Genomic DNA, 24,616 nt, shown 5'->3' with positions numbered 1-24,616 from the left:
GGTTGGGTGACTCTTTAAGTGTAGGAATTGAGTGCCAATCCCAAATTCTAAATGCTTCCAGCTAAACTATGCACACATCTTCCATGCACAAAGGAAGGCCATGCTTGAGTCTATACAAGAAAGAAGTGACAGGGTAGCTTCTAACTTTGTAAGCATTGTTTCAGATACAATCTGAAAGGACTGCAGCAAATAGGATAACGCTTCTTTATTACTGTATAAAGAAGAGACATGTCCTTGTATCAAGATCTATAGATGACCAAGAGCAGGCAGCAGATACAGTAGATTTTTCATCCAAATTACACAGCTTCTTCTAAGATTTTAACTGAACGACTACGTGTGGATCTTTGTGATCAAAGCAGCTGAAAGGTTGGGTGACTCTTTAAGTGTAGGAATTGAGTACCAATCCCAAATTCTAAATGCTTCCAGCTAAACTATGCACACATCTTCCATGCACAAAGGAACGCCATGCTTGAGTCTATACAAGAAAGAAGTGATAGATTTCCTGTATGTTTGAGTCTATACAAGAAAAACTGTATCAAGCAAAGAGAAGAAGTCAAAGCAGATAAATGTCAAGTGCTCATAGACAACAGATGTACTGAACAAGGAGAATCAAGTTATGATCAGTATATAGTATACTGTTACCATATCAATTTTCCATGCTGAATAAAGATGATGAGGATTTCAAGTGCTTAATTCAGATTCCATTCTTCTGAGACCTTCAGAATCAGGTTATGTGCAACAAGCTGGAAAGAAAGAAGTGTTAGAAACAGGGGTTATGAATCAAGGGAAAAATTAAACTGGATGATCACATTCTACAAGATTTTTGATAGCATTGGCATCAGTTTCCTTCCCAAACCAAGGCATGATTTTTGATTGATATCTACATTTAGCTTAAGATAGTGATATCTACGACAGTCATATGGCTGGCTGGGACAAACAAGAGCAGCACATCCCAAGTTGTGCTAATGGAAAACATGAGCAGGACTTGAAGCTCAAGAAACCTTTGAACTCTACTGGTAGCATGATGAATTCAATTTTTGTTTTGTCTTAATAATGTCCCATTGGATGCCCAATCTAAACTGTAATGTCACATTTGATAGATGGATTTAAAATTTAGAACATGTAACAAGAAATTGATACTCTGCTACAGTTACTTATTTTTGTAGATTTGCTCCTCTTAATTGGATTAATGCATGATGATGATCCCAAGCTTGGCATAGTATATAACTTATGCACAGAATGGGCTATGCTTCTATTAACTATGTGTTATACAGTCTATTAATATTAATATTATTTGACACTTGGTAGGTTAGATGATTAGAAGAAAACATTGCCAAACTCATTTACAGATTAGAGCAATTAGAATTAGAAGTCAACTCTTATTATGTTTTCTACTGATCAGTGCCTTTGCACAATTATTAGCAGGTGTTTTTCACACAAAATATAATCTGCAAAGGCAATGACTCTCTCAAAGTCCTTTCCATTGACTTTTGTCCTCAAGTGCTTGCTTGGTAAGATGAGGAAAAACAAACACATTTGTGAGCTTTTTTTTTTTTTTGTGTTGCATTACACACCTAATATATATTCACTACAATTCAACATATTTCTTTCTTTAATGCGCGCTAAGTCTTCATAAATCTTATAGAAGCATGCTTATACACTCATCATTTCATATAGTAAATTATTGGCCGGATATTTTATTAGAGTATTCTTAACATAAAAATTATTTATTATATTTTTTTTAAAAATTAGAAAGAATTTTTTATTATATTAAACAACATGTGAGATGATTTGAATATATCCATCAATTGTGCAACAATGCACTATCTACTAGAATATCTATGATATTTTTTGTAATAATATGTTTTGTTTTATGGTGAAATGGTGAGAGAATGCATCTAATTCTTAACAGAAAAATAAAGATGATGATATGATATATGTGCATGTGATCAAGTTCCTATTTTTAAGGAGGATATATAATAGATATCAATCATATCATTCTACTCTCTTTCTCTCTCTCTCTCTCTATATATATTTAAGCTCAAAGATATGATTGTCATACCGACACAATTGGAATCATTAAGCCTCATAATTATCAACAAAACTTATGTATTAAAAGATTATTATTTCCAAATCTCATGATCAATCACATCAAGGGTTTATCTATGGCATTTGGAGTGCAAAAGGTGGCCTACTACTCCTATTAATTACTTGTGAAAGCTAATTGGTTCTATAATCTTTAGTTTAGATGCCATGATAAAGGGGCCATGTGGATGTTTGCAAGTCTCTCAACCCTAACTAGCTGAGAAATAATCTAATCACAAAGCTAATGACACATGACCTAAGAGGATCCCATGGCTCTACTGATCAAGTCTCTTTTTCCACCCCTTAATCCTTCCATGCTCTTAAACTAATCAAAAAAAGTAAATGCAATCAACCACCATCACCAATGGAGTCTCTTTCACTTCTTCAACAAGATAACCTCTCTCTTTACCCAAGGAAGTGTTTGATATTGACCCAACCCTACCTTGACCTCTAAGATAGCACTTCAAGATTCTTCAATATTTTACATCAAGTCTTACTTCCACATGTGCTAGTGGAAGAAGGAAAAAAGATTGTTTCCAACCACTACCAAGTCTTTCTTTCATGCCCAAAATATTTGCATGCTTGATGTTGATTAGAGTAGTTGGAATTGTTTGACATGAGGCTAAAAAATGGGAGAAAATTCATCATAGAGATCAAAATATTTTCCTCTCCCAAAAAATGAAAATGGGGCATTGGTGGCAATTATAGTTAGTATCAAAAGATGCGATAAGCTCGATTACATGGAATAATAAAATGGGGACCAGCCTCCAAAACCTAGATTTAAGATAATCACATAATTAAAGTTTGCTAAGTTGTCAAATGGTATCATCTTTCCTAGAAATTTCCTAACCAGCAATTAAAGTCATTTTAGGACCACCACATCCTACAAGCTTAGGCAACTTGATAGGGGTGTCTTTTCTTTTTATTTCTTTTTTTATTGTCTTTTCTTCGTGTTAGAATTATAAAGATAAGATTACGTACATTAATCCTCCTCGTTGTATTTCGGGTTGCTTATTTTTTTCTCAAGTAAAAAAAAAGAAAAAGAAACTGTTGTTAGCTTATGAAACATTGGAAGCAATTGATGAATTAGTATGGCTTTAATATAATAAACTCCTATTGATCGAGCGATAATTAGAAAATATATTTGTTCATCCGAGATAGACCAAAATAAGTCAAGCTTGAATCATGCATCCAAAAGTAACACAATCAAATCCAGCATCACCAATTCAGCAAAGCTTTTCACAAATGAACTAAATCTGAAGGATAATTTCAGGTCAACATACTGTGCCAAATAGTGTGAATAATACAGCAGCATTCAGTACAAGTAAATGTTGTGTTGAGTTTTTCCCCCCTAAGAAGAAAAAAAGAAAGATGTTTCAGCAGTATTATCATTTACATAGCAGAAGAGTTTGAAGATCCAAACTCCATGTTTTTTCTTGGGATTCTTCACCACCACTTGGTCCTTTGCTTAAGATATCTTATTAGAGTCATACCCACAAGTTGGAAATAATCTAATGGGAGTAATGAGGTGTAAGCCTCACTGAACTTGTCTTTGTCCACTTGTTTCTTCACTTCTTCTTATAATAAGAGGTGGAGACATGCATCACCTCTGACAGACATAGAGGAAACAAACCATCTCTGCTTTCTCCTTCCTCGAGCGGCACAGACATTTCCAGTTCTCCCAACTTCGATGGCACAGCTAGTTTCTCAACATGATCAGATTCCACCATCGGATAGCATGAGGAAGAGAAAATCCAGCTGCTATAAGCAGCAGCATGAAGGGAGATGGAAGCGAGGGAAGAAAAGATGACGAGACTCCCATGGCAGTAGGCAAGTCTGATGCTTGGCTTTTGTGCTTATCAGCTCCCCTTCTCCCCCCTCCCTGTGTCCTTTGCTGTTCTTCTTCTTCGTGCAACTCCACCACTCGAGAGCTGTAGTTGTGATGTCTTCATCTTCATGTGCTTTCCTTGGAAAGAACAACTCGATGAAACTTATTTCGGACTGAAGATTCTATGCATGACTTCTTGTATTGGAATGAAGAACACACAGCAAACACTAGTGATGTGATGAATCAGAGATTCTTCTCTCTTTGATTGTGTATGTAAACAGACACCCGAGGAAGGAAATGGTGGCTTGTGCTTCACACCACGAGCGTCAGCCCCTAATATATCTCAATCTCTTGATGCTTGCATAGTGGAAACTGATCACTACTCACACGATTGTATTGCATGATATGATGCAGAAGTTTGAATGGAAGGTTTGAAAGCATGTCAAGCTGGTTTGGATTGTGATGAGACTATCTAAATTACTTCCATTGTCTTAGTAAAAATTTAATTGTTTTCGAATAATAAATAAATAATTTATTATTTCACTACCAATTTATGTATATATGCATATGTATTTCACTATTATTGCTTCATCAAAAATTATGCTTGTGATGGAAAATAATTTATCTATATATGTATATATATATTTAAAGTTAATGCCTGTAATTATACTTTTGTCACATGTGACCTTTAGGAATAGTTTTAGAACCAAATATAATTTAATTCTTTGGCAATGATGACTTATTTAGGCATGTGATAGTTAATTAATTAATTAATTAATTAATTATCTTTCAGAAATCATTATGACACAAATCAAGTTTATTAAATTTGAATAGAATTACATGTTTAATCAAATTTATAATAAGTAATTAGCCAACTTATGTCGAAAGATCCTGAATTTAGATTATTTTTTATTTTGTTAAGATTAAGTGATGAGGAAGAAATTTTACCTTAAGATATTTAGTTAGTTCGATAGTTTATTTAATAAAAAAATAATTATAAAAAATAGATTATAATTATATTAGTTAAATTATCGAGATATCTGAATTGATTAGTGCACTGTCATATAAATTATAAACCTCAAGCTTAAGCTGACGTGTCAGCGCCGCGTGTCATTTAATGTATTACAATTTTATTTATTTATTTTTTAAAAATATATATAATATGTATTATTAATATTAATGATTAATAATATGCATTAAATAGATTTAGGCATTAATGTGTGTTTTTTGGGCATTATTACGGATACTTTTCCACTCAACTTTCGTGTCGGCTCATCATTCGGTATATCAATGGGTCCCATGGGACAGACCCAAACCATCACCAACCCGAAGGCAGGTATAATTGTTGGTGACAAACAATTTGGTAGTGGAAAGTACCATTAAGCAAACGTAGTTCACCGGGGGTAATCTACTGTTGCGTACGCAAACCCGTGACCCACACGTCCTCCATGCCGTGACTTCAAATGCTGGGAGAACTAAGAAATGCGCGTACTTACTGTGCGTAATAACTACGCGTACGTGTCGTGACGTTTTGCAGCTCAATATGGAGCTATATAGACATGACGTCATTCTATTCGTACGAGAGCGAAAGGAAGGCGGTTTCTTTGGGGGAAAGGGGGACGGATCGATCGATCTAAACGTTCTCGATTCGATCGGAATCCGCCGGGATTTGCTGCGAACATAGATCGCGCACGAAATTCGAAGAAGTGGCAGCCAAGGGTTCTCGAATCAGTCTCCAAGATGGGCTTCGTCGAGGATTTCCAAGCTAGTAAGCACAAACCCTAATATTCCGATTCATTCTTTCTCTTCCCTTTTTGTTTTCCCCTTTTATTCTTGTTCTGTGATGACTGAGGTAAAGGGATCTTTCTTGTTTGGAAATTGCATTAGTTTCTAGGGCACCGAACTTTCGAGATTTTGCTATTTAGGGTTGTTGGAGAGCGTCCGCTCTGGGGGTGATTTCTCTGCTTTGGGTAAATTAGTCTTTGAGTCAGTTGTCGTCATTCAAGCAAGAAATCGATTAAAGTGAAAAAGAAATAAAAATTTGCGAGGTGGCAATTAGTTAGTTGGTATCTATTTGTGCTATTGGTCCCATCTTCACAAGGTGTGTGTCCGGTGCATCGTTGGCATCTCCAATCTTATAAATAATACTTGAAAAATGATGTAACATAAACTTGCACAATCAACTTTGCATTGGAAAATTTTGCAAGGTTTTGGCCTCATCCTGGCACTTGGTGAGAACATAGTTTGTTCTTCCATGTGATCTAACTGTAATATTATCAAAATAAGTGATGGCAATATGTCACCCAAAATTGCAATGTGTTAAGTTAGAATTTAAGAAACAAAAAAAAAAGTATAGGAACTTTATGGATGTAAAGCTTTAGTCATGGACTCATGGGTTTAGTACTTCATTAGGAATCCTAGTTTGGTTCAAGGTATTTTTGGATGGAAGAAGTATTTTATGGTGTTCTAGAATAGCTATATGGGGAACTGGGAAAAGTATCCTTTCATTAATTTGAGCAGGATCACAAAGAGTGGTGACAGGATTAAGTAGGAGTATGTCATCCTTATTGCTAGTTGTAAAAGATCTGAGATAAATAAAGTAGGCAATCGAATTGGAATCGAGGTGTTCCATGACACGAATATTATTCCAGTTAACTGGTCAACTAAACAGTTCAACACACCTTCCTTCTTCCTTACTAATTACAAATTTTCTAGGGGAATAAAAAGGATAAAGACCTCAATTCCGGTCTTGTTTTTCTTCCAAAAGCACCTTAAATTCTAGCTGTTCTTGGTTCCATGATCCACAAGACCAGCTACATGAAAGCAAGTTCTACTTTTCATATAAGTAGAGTCTAGATAGAAGTGAATTGCATCTTGATTTTTATGGTATAGGATGTGCTTCCAAACTCTTCTAAATTGAGTTGATGTTACTGTACTTGGAGCATTAAAATTTTGAATGATCTATTATGATTGGTGTGAAAATGGATAGCACATTGTAATTGAAATATGGAAAAAACACCTCAGAGTTTCATTTGCAACAATGATTTTATGTGAATCACTGTTCTATAGGAAAATAAGGCAAAGGAGTGATGTCACTGTAGAAGCTTCTATGTGACTTCTTTATAGAAATTAAAATTTCTCCTTTGGTTCTTTTTAATGCTTCAGCTAATGTTCTGGGGCTTACATTTCTCTTTTTTTGAGACCAGTTGACCCGTTGGAAGATAAACTTGATGAGTTATGTTATCAGAGTAACTTATGTGACTTGTAGTTCCTTGGAGTCATGCCTAACACCTTGTGCTGTACCCCTCAAATGTATTTTTAAATGTATGACCATGATAGCATATCATCAGAGTAACTTATGTGACTTGTAGTTCCTTGGAGTCATGCCTCTAACACCTTGTGCTGTACCCCTCAAATGTATTTTTAGATGTATGACCATGATAGCATATCATAATATGAATTAGAAATAGTTGAGTATCTGAGTCCATTCAAATTTAGTTTATTGGATATTAGAGTTTTTTATTTTTTATTTTCAGTAGAAATTATCCAGATGCTTTGTGTTATGGTTGATCACATGGTTCCTTCCTTCTTGTATTACATATTTGTTATCCTTTTTTCTCTCTCCTCACAGGTGTGTGTTTTTCTCTTTCTTTTTGCTATGGCGTATTGTAGTTTAGTATTTCTTTTTTCCTTACAGGTATTGAGTCTGTGCCAGCCATGCTGCAGCGCAATTATTCTCTGATGCGGGATCTAGATAAAAGTCTATTAGGTACACTTTGCCTTTTTGTGCTTTATCAAGGGTTATGTTTCTTTATCCAATTTTGTAAATTTCAGAGTATTTTTTTTATCTGCAGTGTATTGGTTTCATATGCATGAGCTTAGTAAAATTGTGACACAAAAATGGCATATATAGGATGCCGAAGTTATTTAACCCACTTTACTCGTGTTTGTTTCCTTGGCCATCTAGCTCTATTTCTTTTTCCACGAGGATTGCTTTATTTTGATTATTAAGGTGGTAAACTGCTACTTTTACGAAATGGGTTCCTATCACTTATGTTGGGCAACTTTGGAATAAATTAGCCTTGGAAGCTTCGTGGACATACCAATCAAAATAGTGAGGACACAATGGATTTGTGCATTGTTACCTGTTACCACAAATCATTGAGTTTCTTTTTGTCAAGTAAATTCTTTTATCTTTTTGGTTAGCTAGAGGGACAAGCATTCCATTATTCGAAGGACAATGAAGTTTAGTCTTTAGTCCCTTGCTGACAATGAAGTTTCTTTACTAGTGAGATTTTTCGATTTTGTTGCATAAATGCAGACATGAGAATCAGACATCGGATATGTTTGGGAGTGTCAGTGTTGGCAAGAACAAAATTGGAGATGCAGTGACTCATATATAATCAGAATATATTTGGTTGGATTATGTATGGATTTTTTTATCTAAGATTATAGTATTAGACACTATTAGAAGATGCATTTACAAAATACCTCAAAAAAGTGGAAAAAAAAACATTGTAACGTCAGCATGGATGTGTCTTAGAAGAGTTTTAGCTCGCCAGTGAACTTTCAAACCTACAATATAATTAAGGATCATCTTATGGTCTATAACTCATGGACCTAACACTTAGGGGTAAAAGAGTTCTCTCAACACTGCATAGGTCCATGTTTTTCGGTTTTGCACCAAATTACACCAGGGAAATTTTATAATTAATTTATCTTTTGAAGAATACTTGATAGTATGAAGTGTTTAAAACTGTTTGGTGTTGATCAGGGCATCAATTATCCACTATTTCTTTTAAATCCTAGTGTCCAGTATGTTTCAAATTTTATGAGTTTTGTTCTTTCTTGTGGTTAAAATAAAATTTATCCATAATTTGTCAACATGGTGATTAGCTTGATATGCAGCAGTTATATATTGATGTCAAATTTTTAATGTACTTGTTTGCATGTTGAGGTGCTTTTCTTTTCAAAATGCAATTATTCTGAGGGATGCTGGGGTGTGTTGATGAAACTCTCATTTAGTCAGTTAATGATTTAATGGAAAATATAAGGATCTATGCATATATAAAGACATCACCTGCATGCTTTCCAATCCTACAGTGCTTGTTTTAATAATCACATCAAATCTCCTCATCTGTGGTCAAACTAAATCTCTTATGCTGCTGCAACACAGATGCTGTACTTCTTTTATGAACCAACACAATACTTGTTGACTATCATATGTTAGATGGCAGATCATCTTATGTGATAACTTACTGAAACTTTTCATTGTGGGTATGTTGAGTTTGGACAGTAGAATTTCAGGATTATTGATTGAAAAGGCGTTGGTTTCTGAATGGGAAGTAGAAGTATCAAATTCAGTATTTGGAGGATCTAACCAGTTGTTACATAAGTTTGACCTTTGTCATCATGGGTATGTCGAGTCTGGAGAGAGTACAAATTTGGGTTACTGATCGAAGAGCCCTTGGTTTCTAAGAGGGGAGTAGAGGTTGTCCAGTATTTAGATGAATTTTATACAAATTCTCCAAATGTACTAATTAAAATATTTGCAACAAGCTGGCATCTGAAAAGTTTGCTAGAAATTTTTCCCACCCTCTTTCGTCCACTGGATAAGATTACCTTTCTGCTGTCTTTAAATATTCTTTGCCCAAAAGAGTGATTTCTTTCAAATTGTAGGAATTTCCTGTTGAGTAATTGATCATTATTTATTATTGGTGTAACTTTACATGCAGGAGTTCGGCAGCAAAATGAGCAGCGCTGTGAGCAAGAAATAGAGGATATCAAGCGGGGGATAGAATCTGGTAGCATTACACCTGATGCATCACTCATTAGATTCTCTGATGAGGCACTTGATGAACAGAAGCATTGCATTAGGATTGCTGATGAAAAGGTGACCTTGGCCGTTCAAGCATATGACATGGTACATTACCTATTCACTATCTGGTTCTACTGCATGTAATATTTCTTTACACTGAAGACCTTGATTTGATTTTGTCAACCACTCCTCAAGTATGGTAATACAAACCAACTTATTACTTCTGACCACCTTGATACCTTTATGGCAGTAAGCTTATTGTAGTATTAAATATCGTCCTGCATTTTGAATTTTGGTTAACGATCCATCTTAAGGATTATACTATGTTAATTTATGTTGCCCTAAACTGTAGTATGTGAGTTAACATTTGGTCTCTGTATCATGATCACCATGAATTGACCTTAAGTGCCATTTTGCTCAATAAATCTCTGTAAGACTCCATTGATGCATGTTTTACATAGGCTTTTGTGGAGTGTTGTTGCACTGGTTGCAACATATTTTTCATTTCTACCATATGTTGATGTTTAGGTAATCATTAGTGATTTGTAGCATTCAGTCTCTGTACTGAGACCTCGATTAGAGTATTGAGCATCATGCTGTTTGCTGATGTCAGTTTCCACTGTAGGTGGATGCACATATCCAACAACTTGATCAATATATGAGAAAGCTTGAAGAACTGCGGCAAGGTAAAATACCTGGAGTGTGATAAGTTCTGGATATCAAGACTAGTGAATGTTCTAGCATATTAGTGTTCCATTTTGTTAGAGCGGGAACTTGCAGCTGGTGCTGATAATGCTGCGGGTGTGTCCAACACTGATCCTAACACAAGGTCTGGAAGGGCTACTGAAAGTGGCAGAGGGGGCCGTAAAAAGTATGTCATTTCTATATAACCTGTATAAACCATTGCGACTTGGCCACTTGGTTGACATTTCATTCTTGGCAACAGATCACGGTTAGCAGCAGAACCACCAGGTGTCGAACTGGAATTGCCTGTGGATCCAAATGAACCTACTTACTGCATCTGCAACCAAGTTAGCTTTGGGAAGATGGTTGCCTGCGACAATGCCAATGTAAATACTGCTCATCTTTGCTCTTTCCTTGTATATCTAGTTTTTGCCTGGAGTTAGTTTAATTTACTGCTCATCTTTGATTATTTCTTTTCTTTGGCAGTGCAAGATAGAGTGGTTCCATTTTGACTGTGTTGGTCTGAAAGAACAACCCAAAGGTAAATGGTACTGCCCTAATTGCATTGGCATGCAGAAGCGTCGAAAAGGTAAATGAATGGTGGTCGGTTTCAAACCTTTGAAGCCCCTAAAAGGACATGAATGCATGCTGTAGAATACAGGAGGACGATGCCTCCCCTTAATTCTAATGTTGTGCTTCCAAACTGCTTTGGCACGTCGACCATGCATCTCTCCTTGTAACCATAAGGTTATCATCCTTTAATCAAATTATAGCTTCAATTTTTAATTTAGATCCATGCGGTTCTCTCCATAAACTTTGAAATTGTGCATTAGGGTTTGGTAAATAGGACGTATGTTTTCGAGCAGCTGAATTTGATCCACTGCTGGTGTTGGTTTGATTTTGAAATGGCAGCCGTATATTGATTTGTGTTTTGCTGTAAGAAGATGGTCAACTTACGCTGTTTACCTTTGTCTCTGGGTAACGATGATTTAATCATTTCAGAAACCATTATTAGTTTGAACTTGTAGTTTTGAATATGAGTCATATGTGATGCCAACGTTTGATCAGTGGTTTAGCTCGAATCTGAATATTGACTAAGACGTAAATGTTTATCGAATCACTTGAATTTAGTAGTACAGTATTAATGCGCTTGGGAGTCAAATACAAGTCTTTATCCACATGAACCAGTTAGGACGGCACGTGTCACGGCTTCGGTCGAGGGAGTCACATCTTTCTCGGCTCGTAATGCAGCAGATAATTTTGCCTGGATTTGCAACCATCAACTTCTCCCTACTGTCCAATCCATCTCAAGCACTGGCACAAGGTGGGGGGGACGTAACCTTTGGCCATTACGTACGTCATGGTGAACTCCAGCTTGATTTCCTCTGTTTCCAGCTTCGTTGCTCACTTCCGTCTTCTCCGTCGCTGCCACCCAAGGCCATCGTCACGTGTAAATTCCGTTCCCTTCTCTACGCCAAGTAGAAGGTTCGTGGTTCGAGCGGAAGAGGCATCGGCGCCCCCACCAACGGGAGCGGGGTGCTACAGAAGTTGCCAAGCCGCCACCGCCAAATGGCCCACAGAGAGGTGCCGAGGTATTTGTTTGTACTCTATACATATACACACACACACATTCTCTATGTTCATGCACTAGCTTAAAAGAACATTGATGTGACTCTGTCGGTCTCCTTCCAGTTCCTAACATTTTTGGAGTTCTTCCAGGATCCCAAGACTCGCTATCCTGTCGTTGTCCGATTCAACAAAGTTAATCACGCTGCCGTTTCTACGAAGAATTATGCTTTGGATGAAATCTTGGACAATTCACTTTGGATAGGTGAACTGAAAGATCGTGCTCTTCAAGCATGTCAATCGAAAATGGACGACAATCCATGACCAGCCTCACAAGCTCTTACTGCTCCCCTGGGAAACCCATGAGTTTCCACTTGGTAATCTCCACAAGTAACACAAGATTTCCATGCAACGCGAGTCAGTATGAATCTAGAAGACGAAGCAGATTCCATATTCCATGTAGCAGAAAGGTCCAAATGCTACGTGCCATTCCACGTACCCAGCATTCCTACTGCTCTACCAAACCCCATTAACGTGTTTCCTGCGGAGGTTTCTTTCGGGCAACAGAGAGAAGAAAGCTTTGTGAAGAAGAGCGGCCCAACGGTCGCCCGTGTCCGTCCCAGCAGTGACGAACCGTCCGATCTCCTGATCGGTGGGGGTGTTTTGGTCATTTTGACCACAAGAGTGGCATTGAGAGAGCTATTTAAAGGGCTCCTCCGGAGAGAGCGGGAGGATAGCTTTCTTCTCTGTTGCCGATTTGTTGCCACTGGATTCTTGGAAATGTGAGTTCTTGGAAGCCTAATTGGTCACTCTGTTGCATTTACATTCCAAATCTCGGCATCTTTGTGGAGACGTTGTTCGAGATTGTGCCATCTTTATGGTGTTCCTTAGCTTGTCGACGTTTTGGGCATTAAGGCGATGAGTTTGTTGGTTTTCTTGGTGCCTCAGCTTTGCTGCCCTCTCTCTGTTTCCCCTTCTTGAATGACATTGGGACTTAGAGTTTCTTGGTTCTTCCTTGGTGCTCAATGCCTTTGTGTTGGGGTATTCTTTTTGTGTCTTTCAGTTGCCTATTGTTAGAAAAGATTATATTGCTTCTGCGTCTCTATGTTTATGGTGTTACCGATGTGATTATTAGACAACATTGCCCTAGTGTGATGAGCAATCTCGTTGTGTCACAAGCCCTTGTTCTTTCTTCTTTTATTTCCATTTATTGTGGTTGCTCGGGCAGGTGCAAATTCATTGTTGTGGGTTTCCCTTTTCTGGGATCTTTCAGGAGATGGTTGTTGTTATGCTTGGTCTGGCTCTGTAGTGTCCCTCAGTCTTTGAGGCACTAGCTAAACCCTGGAATCATTTTGACTGTTTCGATGTTAATGAGAACTTTACACATAGGGAAACCTAAAATGGTATCTGTAAAAGCCACAAAATTTTAGAAACAAGCATTGACCGACAATCATCTGTAAGTTGATTTTCCTCAAAATTTTCATCTTACTGCAGTGAACTCAATTAGCAGGTCATGACCATCTGATCACAAGTTAATAACTAGAGCATAAATATAGATACAAAGCAACAACTTATCTTGGATATGACGAATTTTCGTCGAATAAACTTATCTTAGATACCACCTGATTCATCTTTTGGATATGATGAAGGAGCCACGATGGATATGCTGAAGGAAGCTTCGGACTCATCTTAGGACTAAGGAGGAATATAGTATTATGTTGTTAATGATGTCATGCAGGTAGGCAGTGTGTTTTTTCTTTCTTCTTTTTGACTTCTGTGACTAAGCGTTGGGCAATGTTACTTGTCACAGCTTTTGTCATTGCAACTTCTGATAAATTGCTTAAGAATGCAATGAGTTTTATTATCTTGACGTTGGCGTAGTGTGCTCTTTCATATATTACACATGTTCTTGAACCTAATTACGCTTCTTGATGCTGCTAGTCACTCAAACATAAATGTTTTCTTTTCTTGTTTGCATTTACATTAAATACATTTGTGCAGATGTTCTATTGTCTTTGCAGTTTTTTATACTAAAGTATCATTTTGATTTGGGCCTCGTTGTTATAGCTTGCAAGAAATTTTCTTTATATCGTTGGTTCTACATGTTCTCTATTTATCATGTTTCATTGTCGAAATAATCTTTACCATTCACTTTCGGCACAGTCACCCTAACTGATGATGTGTGAATAACTGATCTTGAAGGGTCAATAGGAGTTCGTTTGTCAAGTTATCTGGTACAGGATTACTGAGATTATATTTAATGAAAGGAACTTGTGACTTCCATTAATCCTTTTTTCCATTCTCAGATGGAATCTGTTGACAACATTGTGGTGGAAGATGATAGAAATCATGAAGATGGGCTAAGACAGGACAAACCAAATATAAAACAGACGAGTGAACTGTATTCATTCAAAAGGAAGCAATCTTTGCAAGCTCGATATGTTTATGGATTTATTTTCTTCGTAACAAACTTATTGGCTTGGTTTCTTCGTGACTATGGGCACAAGGTTCTTCATAGTTTTCTTCGTAAGTGACTGACATCCTGATTATCAATCAAGTTAGGACTTTTTTGAATGACACTGCTATTTTACAGCAATTCATCTCTCTGATCCTCTTCTAACTAATAAAAGCTAATCCAACTGGATCTACTAGGCTTATTTCCAGTGCCAGTTTTAGAATTTTGAATCCATGAACTGCACACAAAACTCTTCAAATATGTCCAATATGAAACTGAAGACTTCTTGACTGTAATCTGATACACCAAGTGAAGGAGTGATCAATATCTAGTCTGAGATCCAGATCCACCAAGTGGAAGAACTAGGTCTACAATTAGATGTAGATCCACTTCTTTGTTTGAGTCTTGGTCAAGTTGAGTAGCGTGCTGTGCCATCTCATATGAAAACTCTAGTCTTGAGTAGATTGCTTGTGATAATCTAATTTCAAATTATTCTTCTAATTTCCACCTTCAACTTCAGCCATAAGAAGCTTCTTTTGTCTTTGTCAACAATCTCTTTTTTGGTACTTATCTTGTCTGGATTGTAAATTCTTCTGGTATATAAAAATAAACTAGAAATTTTATCAAGGGTTCTTTCATCTGTTACTACAGACTAGGTAAGGAAATTGTAGAAAAGTTGGAATATCAGTAATACACCATTAAAATTATAGCTATATTTGTTTTAATGTTTTTTTTTTCATTGTTCAGCTGAAAGGGCATGTGGAGTTGAGGGAAATAACTGTGTTCATGCTGGAGGAGTTCTTCGAGTGAGCTTAGGGTGTTTCGTATCTTTTTCTTACAAACTCCGAAGAGTTACAAATTCTTCAATATAATACTTCAAAAGTGATTATGGATTTTGCATTTCTTGTGATGTAACTGAGATGATGTTATTCAAATTCCAACAGTAGTAACTCTCTTAAATGCTTTACTTCTGGTGGCAACATCTTGGAATGACAAATATTAGACACCTTGACCATAAACAGACATTTTTCTCATTCATGTGTGTCACCAGTTTTAGAGTTCACAAGCTGCAAGAAGCTCGCAATTCATGGCATTCTGGGTGGTGGTCTCTGAAGTGCATGGTTTATCTTATATCAACAGGGTTTCCGTTCATCATCCCTTCAAATATTATCCGAATATATGGTAATGCAAAATAGTAATTAAGTATTATATTCATACAGAGAATTTGATTTTCATCCATATAAAAGCAATATATTGTCTCACATTATTAGTCCAATTTTTTTATATTCTTCTTCCTAAATAATTTTTACATTGAACCATGACAAAACAGTGCATCCTTGTCTGATAGAAGATATCATTGTCAAAGTATATGTATCTCTTTTTGCTTTGGTAAAACATGAGAATATAACCAGCAAATATTAGCTTCTAGTTCTTTGCTCAACCTGCAGCAAAATAAAAAAAAAATGAAAATGGAAGAGGTAGATATTAAAAAAAAATTATTGACAAATGAACCTTTCTTTTTGCAGGTGAAGTTGCACGTGTTGGTGCTGGGTAATACTGTAATCCTTCTATGCCCATCTTATATAAGTAATTTCTTTTATGCTACACCTTTAGTTTGGTGTAACTTTAAAAACAATTATCAAATTACTTCATTTGAGAAATGATTTTAGTTGCAATCATTACATCATAAATAGATTTCAATAGAGTCCCTGCTACTCAAATTTAAAATAGGAGTATATCCTTTTAATTTAAACAATCAATATTTGTTCACCATCCTACAATCAATATTTGCATTTCTAGTGTCATTATTTCCAAACATTCTTTCCTTTATCTGCCACAACAAAATATTTCAAATTTTGAGAACTTTATTGTATAAAGCACTTAAAAGAGGAGCAGCAAAATTGTTGCTTTTTTCCTCCTGATTGAATGGAAGATTTGGTAAACCTACATGTGACATATGGGCTTGAAATATGAACTAACAATAAAATTTCTTCCTCTTGTATGTAGACACACATGCATAAACACAGCTTATTATGCCAGCATGGTAGCTAGAGCTAGCTTAATAAGTATAGATTATATCCTTAAAGCTCAACATTAATAATACCATAGATATTTCACTTAATCTATATCCAAAAAATAAGTTAAAATGATAGTGAATTCATTTGATGTCATTTCTTCTGGAATCTTATCTTGCAACGTTATCCTCAAAGCTTTATTATTTCCTTTCATGAGAATTTTTTGTATTTGAACTACAGCAGTCTCATAATCCACTCCTTTCATCAAGAAAGATTATTTGATCTCACATGTTTTTCAAACCTGCAATATGTTTGCTTTGGAATTGTACAGGGTCTTTCTTCTTCTCCAACTTATAAGTATGATCCGCTTCCTTAAATGGTGCGACAACCAGTGGATGGCAGATTTGGAAACAAACAAATGGTATGAGATTGATCATGGAGCCACAATTTTAACGTCATATGCTGTTGCAATGCTGTGCATTGTTTCATTCACAGGCATGATGAAACTTTGAGTTTTCTGGCACACATTACATACAAGGTCTTGCCTACTCTTGATCAACTTGATTCATTTTTAAGATTCACATAAGCATACAATAATCAGTTAAAAGAGATGTTATAGCAGTTGACAGAAGAAATTACTCAATTATCTTAAGGAATGTCTATTGGATGATATAGTTGGCCTACACTTGAACTTCAGAATATAACATCATAAGCCAAGTCTATGCATTCAATTTTTCAATCTTGTAAGTGCATGGTTTTACAATAGACCATTGTATTCTATTTTTTTTATATCTAATATGCCACGTAAACCACATATAACTGGTGGGAGAAAATTGTAACCACTCTAGCTATCTGTTGTCATTTATAACAAAGTTCTTTGTAATGGCTTGGAGATTCTTCTGCATAAATTACCTTTTCTATTTTCTCTTACCTTTTTTCAGTGCCTTGCTTGGATTGTTCTTGTCCACCATTTTCTACATTGCTTCTTTCTTTGGGATTATTCTGATGTACTATTTATATGCACTGGAGTCAACTTGTGTCATCAACATATTCTTCATCACATGGACAGCAATATTGGTTAAAGTTATGATGATAGTATCTCTACATTCTAAGGTATGCTCCACCAATATTTACATTCTATGAATACTTTCACAAATACGAAGTTTTATTTCATAGCCAACATTAAAACACATTACTATTTTAATTTGTTCAAGAGAATTTTTGTGTGATCAATGAAAATGCTATTTGTGTAGCATGTATAAATTCCTGTTAAGCATTACGCAAATGTGTATTTGTAAACTGAAGATCAGGGGATTGCTTAGGCTATCTTGAAGGTGTTATGCTCATTCTGATAAAACTTCTGTGTTATTCTTTATGAGATTCACTAGAGTGGGCAATGCATCTACTGTGAAAATCATGAAAAATAAGAATGCTTAGCAAGAAACTCAATTCTTATCTCTTTTAATCCATTTCTTAGAGGCCACTTGTTAAATAAACTGATCTCAAAGAGCTAAAATGTGTAGACACATAGCAACCACATGTTCAAAAGTCAAAACAACATATGCATGTCTCAGGAGAAGTGCCAAGAAACTTTGCAGTCCTCTCAACTAACTATTCAAAGTCAACCACCAATAAACATAAAAGGTCTTCCTTGAATTAAAAATAATAATTCAGACATAACCCAACAATATTTATTATTGATATGTGGGATTCATTATTTGATTCCAGGTCAAAAACTGAACTCTACATATGTTGAGTGCCTTTCCCTTCAAAAACAAATATGTATTTGTGTTTTGAGAATCTCAACACTTCAGTAATTTCTGGTGGTTTAAGCTCAAACCTAAAAGGACTACCGGAAAAAGGGAAGAATTAGTTAACAATAGACATCACTTGGCAGCATTATTACTTTGACTGTGATGAAATTTTGCATTTATAAAAAAAAAAAGAAATCTGCAAAGCGTTAAAGTCATGAAGAGCAAGATCTAGTCTTTTGTACAAAGCATCTCCCAGAGCCCGAGAAATCTCTTTTACAATGAGAAAGTTTCCTTTCTCTTGATTTCTTCCAACCAAAAGTAGATGTTCTTCTTTGTCACGAATATTACATTTACAGGTATCACACGTAACAGAAGCAATATATTTTAGATACCAGATTTATGAGTGAGTGGATTCTCCTCCTAGAAACTTAGAAACACAAAATTCCAGAAAGAATGTCACATATATTCAGATATCAAGATATGAAAAGATAAACAAAATGAATAAAGAACTCAAATGTTCTATAAATTTTGTAGCCAATGCTCAAAAGCCTTAGCGAGCATCTTCCTGATTAATTGTGCAAATCATGAAAGTTAACCTTGACATAGTAATAAATATTAAATATACACTATTTCATGGTCTAATATAAGTAGACTGATTACTTGCATGGTATACAGTCAAATGAAATATGAAACCACTCAGTTATGAAACGTACATAGACCATGTTGATTCTTGGGTTCTTACCATATTTTCATTACCTTCAGCAGATACTCCATTAAAATATGTTAAATATTTAACATACTACTTTGATATGTTAAATGATCATTTGTCTCTATCTTCTTAGTTACTATTACCCACATGGTCTCAACTCTCAAGTCATGCATCATCTTTTTAATCAGTGTGAACTGTGAACTACCTTTTTCACATTATAAAATAGGTTAATGTGGGACTTTTATCTTCTGCAATCATGGGTTCATACATTGTTTTCCTTTGCTGGTCTGCTATTCAAAGGTATGACAACATCTGAGAAACTTGTTATTGATTGTACTCATGATGTAGGTTATTATCTAGTTTTGTGATATCTTTCAAGTCACTATACCATTCTACAGTTTATTTTCTCCTGAACTTTTATTTATTGCTCTACTAACATTTTATAACATGCATGTATATATTTATAGTGGAAATATAACTGCATATATATGCCCATGAACATGGGCTATCAGAAGATTGTGTTGATAGCTTTTGTTAAACATAATAACTACTAGTGCTAATTACATTGAGAATTTAAGAAAATCCAATTGTTAATTGAAAATCTTTCATCTTCATGTATATCCTAGTAAATTGTAAGGATTTAATTAACAAGGTTCACCAAGAACAATCTTTCTTGCCACTTGCAGTGAACCTCATACCCAGAAATGCAACAGTCAAAAGAAAATGGCCGACAGAGATGACATGACTACTATACTAGTAAGAAAGACAAACACCTTTAATTTTTAGCTGATAAATCTCTTTGTGTAAAAGCTCTTTTATATCAATTCAATATCCATTTTTCACCATTACCATTAAGGGTATTGTAGATCTTTCTTTATTGTCTTTATGTCAGTATTTAGTCTAAGCTGTGAACGCAGCCAATGGGTTAATTGTAATTTTTGATGTTGTGTATTATATAACAATACTCTCATCTTGTTGCTGTAATTATACTGAATGATCCATTTGACGATAAATCAATTTTTGTCATAATCTCGATCAAGTCATAATGGATATTCATTCCAAGCAACTTGTTATTAGTTTCTATTTTGACAGAATATATTTCTGATACCTTCAAGATTATGTAAAATTTGAGCATATCTACAGATAATAAGATTTTTGAGCTTTTGATGAAGCTTCCTATGAATACATTGGTAAGTTCCTGCCAACTGATGTTTGCAATCTTCTGATGCTTCTGATCTAGAGCTTCTTTATTGCTATTTGTGCGATTGTAATGGCAACATTTTCAACTGGAATCGATTCACAATCTTTTCAGGTGAAAACATTTTCAGTCATTTGGTTGTACTTTAAAGAGTTTTGAGAAGGCCTAGCATCTTTTGTTCACCTTTGATATTCCATCAAAAGAACAAAACATATGCGGATGCTATGCTGTTCTTTCAAGATGAATCATAGAAATGAGTAATGCCCTTAATGTTTGTTCATATGCAGTTCCGCAAGGATGAGGTTCCATCTGAAGATGATATACCTTACAAGTATGAGATATTCCATTTCATATTTTCGATGGGATCAATGTATTTTGCGATGTTATTCATTAACTGGGAACTAAAACATCCAACCAGAAAGTAAGATCTCTAAAATCCTCTGGATTTATCTGTTATTAGGGACTCCAGATAGTCCTTACAATACCTAAACTCCTATACTTCTAATCTTAGTCACTTCTACAGGTGGAGCATAGATGTTGGTTGGGTTAGCACATGGGTTAAAATTATCAATGAATGGCTTGCTGCCAGCATATATTGTAAGTGCTAATATCGGACATCCTTTCTTTTTTGTAGAATTTTACTGTTAAAAATACTTTTACCAGTATATAAAATTAAAAAAATTGGCATTTTAAAAAATGAGGAAAATAAATCAGGAAAATTGCTCTAATCCATTACAGAAAAATCCACTTCAGTAACACGTCTTTAGTGCATTATATGGCCTTAGTGCATCGAGAGATTGCTCTACCATCTGTCTAGTGCATTGAGAGATTGCTCTAGATTGCTTGAGTGATCATTCTAATGCATTATATTAGCAGGTTACTATCTTCATGTAGGGATAAATTTGCATAATTATGGCCTTCATGAAATCCTGCAATGAGGATATCGTTGCACATATGTGGCATCATCAAATGCTGGAAAGTTCGGCGCAGCATTCACTGGGCTGTTTTTGTAGAATTTCAGATTGCTTTGATCATTACCTACATGGTTGGTTGTTCAAACTATACCTATCGACCACTATCTATGAACTGACAATTTTTACTCAATTTGAAACAAAATTGTACCAATATTCTGAGTAGACTAGTAGTGTATTTTCTAGCAATATTTTAAATCTTTCCTTGTCAAGGGGGTCCATTGAATGTGGTCTCTTACAATGAAAATGCCATTCTGACTCAGTTTGCAGATGTAGTATTTTAGTCCTTACCCTGAAATGAAAGCATAAAACCCAATTCAACAAATAGAAAACACTGACACACCTTTATGTAATAATGGGTTAATTTAAAATTTTAACCCATCTTTTCCCTAAAAGAAAAGTAGAATGTTGATACAAAAGACAACTACCAGTTTCTTTTAACGCATCTTTTAACTTGATCTACTTGCTGAATCTAGCAAGTTGCATCTCATTTGCTCATCCTTTCATTGTTAAAAGGGAATGACCCTTGCTTTTGTTTTCCTGATGACCCTATATTAGCTTTCCTTTTTAAGGAAAAGATGTATTGATCATATGCAATAAGGCAACATATTATATGTCCCCTGTGAGATGAATATTAAAATGAAGTGTAGGGAAAGAATAAGGTAGGAACTAATCAGAATATTGCTTGCTAATATTGCAAGTTTATGCTAGTATCTATTTGAATTTTCACTATCTAGAAAGAATATATCCCTGACCATTGGATCAGATATAGGTATGAAACTGAGGATTCATGTATGTATATATGGCATGTTAAAGTATAGATATGCAGACAACTTCTACCTAGGATTTTGGTTGCAGGAAAAAGATGCACACTTACCTTATCTAGGAACTATTGAAGCAGCAGCAGATTTTCTAGATACTTTTATAGGAAAATTCTCCTATGTAAGGTGCATGTTCTGGTTCAACTAAGCTAAGAGTAAGCAAGAAAAACTTGTCTGTGTTTTTTCATTTTGCTACACAGCCATATTGTCTTTTAATAGATGAAATAATTGTAGAATTTGGTTGGAAATAACTTTGACTTTGGCATGAATAATTAAATAATCTGTGCTACAATGAAGATTGATCTTCCATGTCACTGACATGAGATATATCTCCCTATTCTAGGGGCAATTGCAACAACTAAGTAATTCATTGAGCAAATGAACTATAATGCCTATTAGTTTGTGCAGGAAGTTTGCAGCAATCTCAACTCTTTTCTTAACAATTAACACTTCATGCTACTTATTTATTTGCTCAAAGTTTCTCATTAGACATGTCCTCTATCACTGTATTTGCCATAACCATCTCTTACAGTTTCCCATCGTTCAACAACAGTTCTGAGTTATCATAACGAGGAAAAGGCGACTAATTTTATTGCATTGTTTGTACTTATTATTATAGCACAATCGAGTTCACATTTATGCTCTTCCTATTCTAGCTTCTTTCCTCGTTGCACTTAATGTGACATGTAGTTCTTGAAGTTACATTACATGCATTTTCATTAGTACTGAACTTATCTTGTATATTACTATCACAGTGTGGAAATTGATCTATCCTGTTATAGTGAGGGACACGGCCATATGCTGTAATGAATCTGCACAGCATGTTGATGTGTTAGTATGATGTCTCTGCAATGTGTCCTGCTCTTCCGGAGTGTCTCTCAAGTTGACAACCATAATCACAGCGCCTCGTATGTTTCGATTTTTCCTTCATACTGACAATTGTGTATTATTTTGATGTCTTATAAATATATAAAAGTTTGGCATATGAACCTTTGTGACTTGCACACAATTTGAGCACATTTTCATGTTCTTGAAAGGGTAAATTAAGATTTGGATGTGGAGTACAGATCATGTTTCAAGCGAATAGCAGATAGATTATTAGGTATTGTATCAAGGTCTAAACATGGTTTAGCTCAATTCTTTGCAGTTGCTAGTACATGTGTTGGTTGTGCCTACTCAAAAATTGTCTCCTCAGGGCTTCATGTCATATCTTCTTCATATAAACACCTAATTAGTAATCAAACAGTTACCTTCCTAACACATGCTACAATCAGATCTACAAGAACTAATAGTTCAATAACTTGGACAAAACTGATCCTTGACCATATGACCTTTATTGCATAAGCCCCAGTTATAGAGTTAGTCCGTCCCATTTGCACATAAGCAAATATACAAAATACATGTTGATTTGATATTATAGATAAATGATGTTTAGATGTAAGATGCCAGATGGTGAAAGGACATTTATCTGTTTTAGAAGAATGGAAACTGATTCAAAAATGCAAATCTACTCTTTGACATGAATTCATGAGTACAAATTTGAAAGAACTCTTCAACCAATTAGTCAGGCCTTCATGACTTAACATGATCAGAAAATTCATAATGAACACTTCAATTGATAAAAATAGTGTGTTTTAGGTCATAAAATAGCTCATAATAGGTGGTTCAATATTAACTGAGCTAGCTATGCACATAGGTTCAAACATAAAAATCTGTACATACAATACAAATCCCATGGCCATCAGAAGTTTCTTAAATGGCATGTGAAATGGTGAATTGTTGTTCATTTTGCATGATAATGCTATTATAATTTGAGCAGTTGGAATATCTTTGCATGATATATTTTTATAGAAACACAGTTGGGCGGACCCAGAAATACCCCTCAATCATTACAAATAAAATACAGCTTATATATTCTAAGGTTATATCAGCAGAACCCACTCATCATCATGGAAGGCCAGATGTCATGGCAAGAAGGCCATAACATTACTAAGGACTATTGTGGTAAGCATAAGGATTAATTTCTCTATCAAAATTTGTCACCATCACTACCATCAGATTTTTTGAGGAATGCCATAAACTGATGATCTAAGTATGTGTGACCATATACTGACATACCATCTGTCCATAATTGTCTCAACAATGGATCAGCAGTGAGTGTGACAAGCAACGAAATGCCATGGTTGTTTAGATAAGCCAAATCTCCACATCAGATGATCACTGAGAACATTGTGGGTGTCTACTCTGGATAAAGAAGCATTGTGTTATGGTATGCACACAAGTACCATAACCCACCCATCTTTAAACCTAGTGATCAATTTATCTTCTGACCAGTATAAACAAATATATGGTTTTTTGAATGATAGAAATGAAAAGGAATGATAAATGATCAAGTTAGATCAATTGGCTTACTTCAAGAGTCTACTATGTCACCATCTAATCTTCCCCCTTTCCTTGTCATTCTATGGAGTGTGAAGAACGAAAACTCCAAGCTGTGGCCATTACAGTCTGCCAAATGGACCACCCACTAATCTAAGACCCATCACATGCCAAATGGAAAAGCCACTTTCCTCCTAAAATAAGATAAAAAAAATAGATGAATGATGTGCAAGAAGATAAAAGATGAGCACTTGATGCTCAATTGGAGTGCTTTTTCTTGCGCATGATCGAGTGTAACTATCAAACAGAACTCTGTAACTGTGTCCTCAGATT

General features: G+C 35.3%; 2 protein-coding genes and 1 long non-coding RNA gene across 3 annotated transcripts; all 3 read left to right on the top strand.

Annotated features, from left to right (window-relative positions):
- The first annotated feature begins 5,499 nt into the window (after positions 1-5,499).
- Positions 5,500-11,280, top strand: LOC135655133 (PHD finger protein ING1-like). Its single transcript, XM_065175698.1, has 7 exons — positions 5,500-5,681; positions 7,611-7,682; positions 9,649-9,836; positions 10,357-10,417; positions 10,497-10,602; positions 10,678-10,801; positions 10,902-11,280. Exons 1-7 carry the CDS (start codon positions 5,654-5,656, stop codon positions 11,010-11,012), a joined length of 690 nt encoding a protein of 229 aa, XP_065031770.1. The 5' UTR covers positions 5,500-5,653; the 3' UTR covers positions 11,013-11,280.
- A 3,013-nt stretch (positions 11,281-14,293) lies between these two features.
- On the top strand, positions 14,294-15,607 carry LOC135655122 (uncharacterized). The gene is made up of 3 exons (XR_010503416.1): positions 14,294-14,507; positions 15,184-15,260; positions 15,459-15,607. It is a non-coding gene; the product is annotated as an uncharacterized LOC135655122 (long non-coding RNA).
- A 360-nt stretch (positions 15,608-15,967) lies between these two features.
- Positions 15,968-22,854, top strand: LOC135655107 (uncharacterized). Its single transcript, XM_065175696.1, has 9 exons — positions 15,968-15,987; positions 16,783-16,872; positions 17,393-17,564; positions 19,141-19,214; positions 19,601-19,670; positions 20,155-20,226; positions 20,400-20,533; positions 20,636-20,709; positions 22,660-22,854. The coding sequence occupies exons 2-9, from the start codon at positions 16,811-16,813 to the stop codon at positions 22,743-22,745; spliced, it is 744 nt and encodes a 247-aa protein (XP_065031768.1). The 5' UTR covers positions 15,968-15,987; positions 16,783-16,810; the 3' UTR covers positions 22,746-22,854.
- The last annotated feature ends 1,762 nt before the right edge of the window (positions 22,855-24,616 follow it).

Source organism: Musa acuminata, chromosome BXJ1-4, assembly GCF_036884655.1.
Source record: "Musa acuminata AAA Group cultivar baxijiao chromosome BXJ1-4, Cavendish_Baxijiao_AAA, whole genome shotgun sequence".
NCBI classification, from domain to species: Eukaryota; Viridiplantae; Streptophyta; class Magnoliopsida; order Zingiberales; family Musaceae; genus Musa; species Musa acuminata.
Note: the sequence above shows the minus strand (reverse complement) of the source record. Positions and strands in the feature narration are given on the sequence as shown.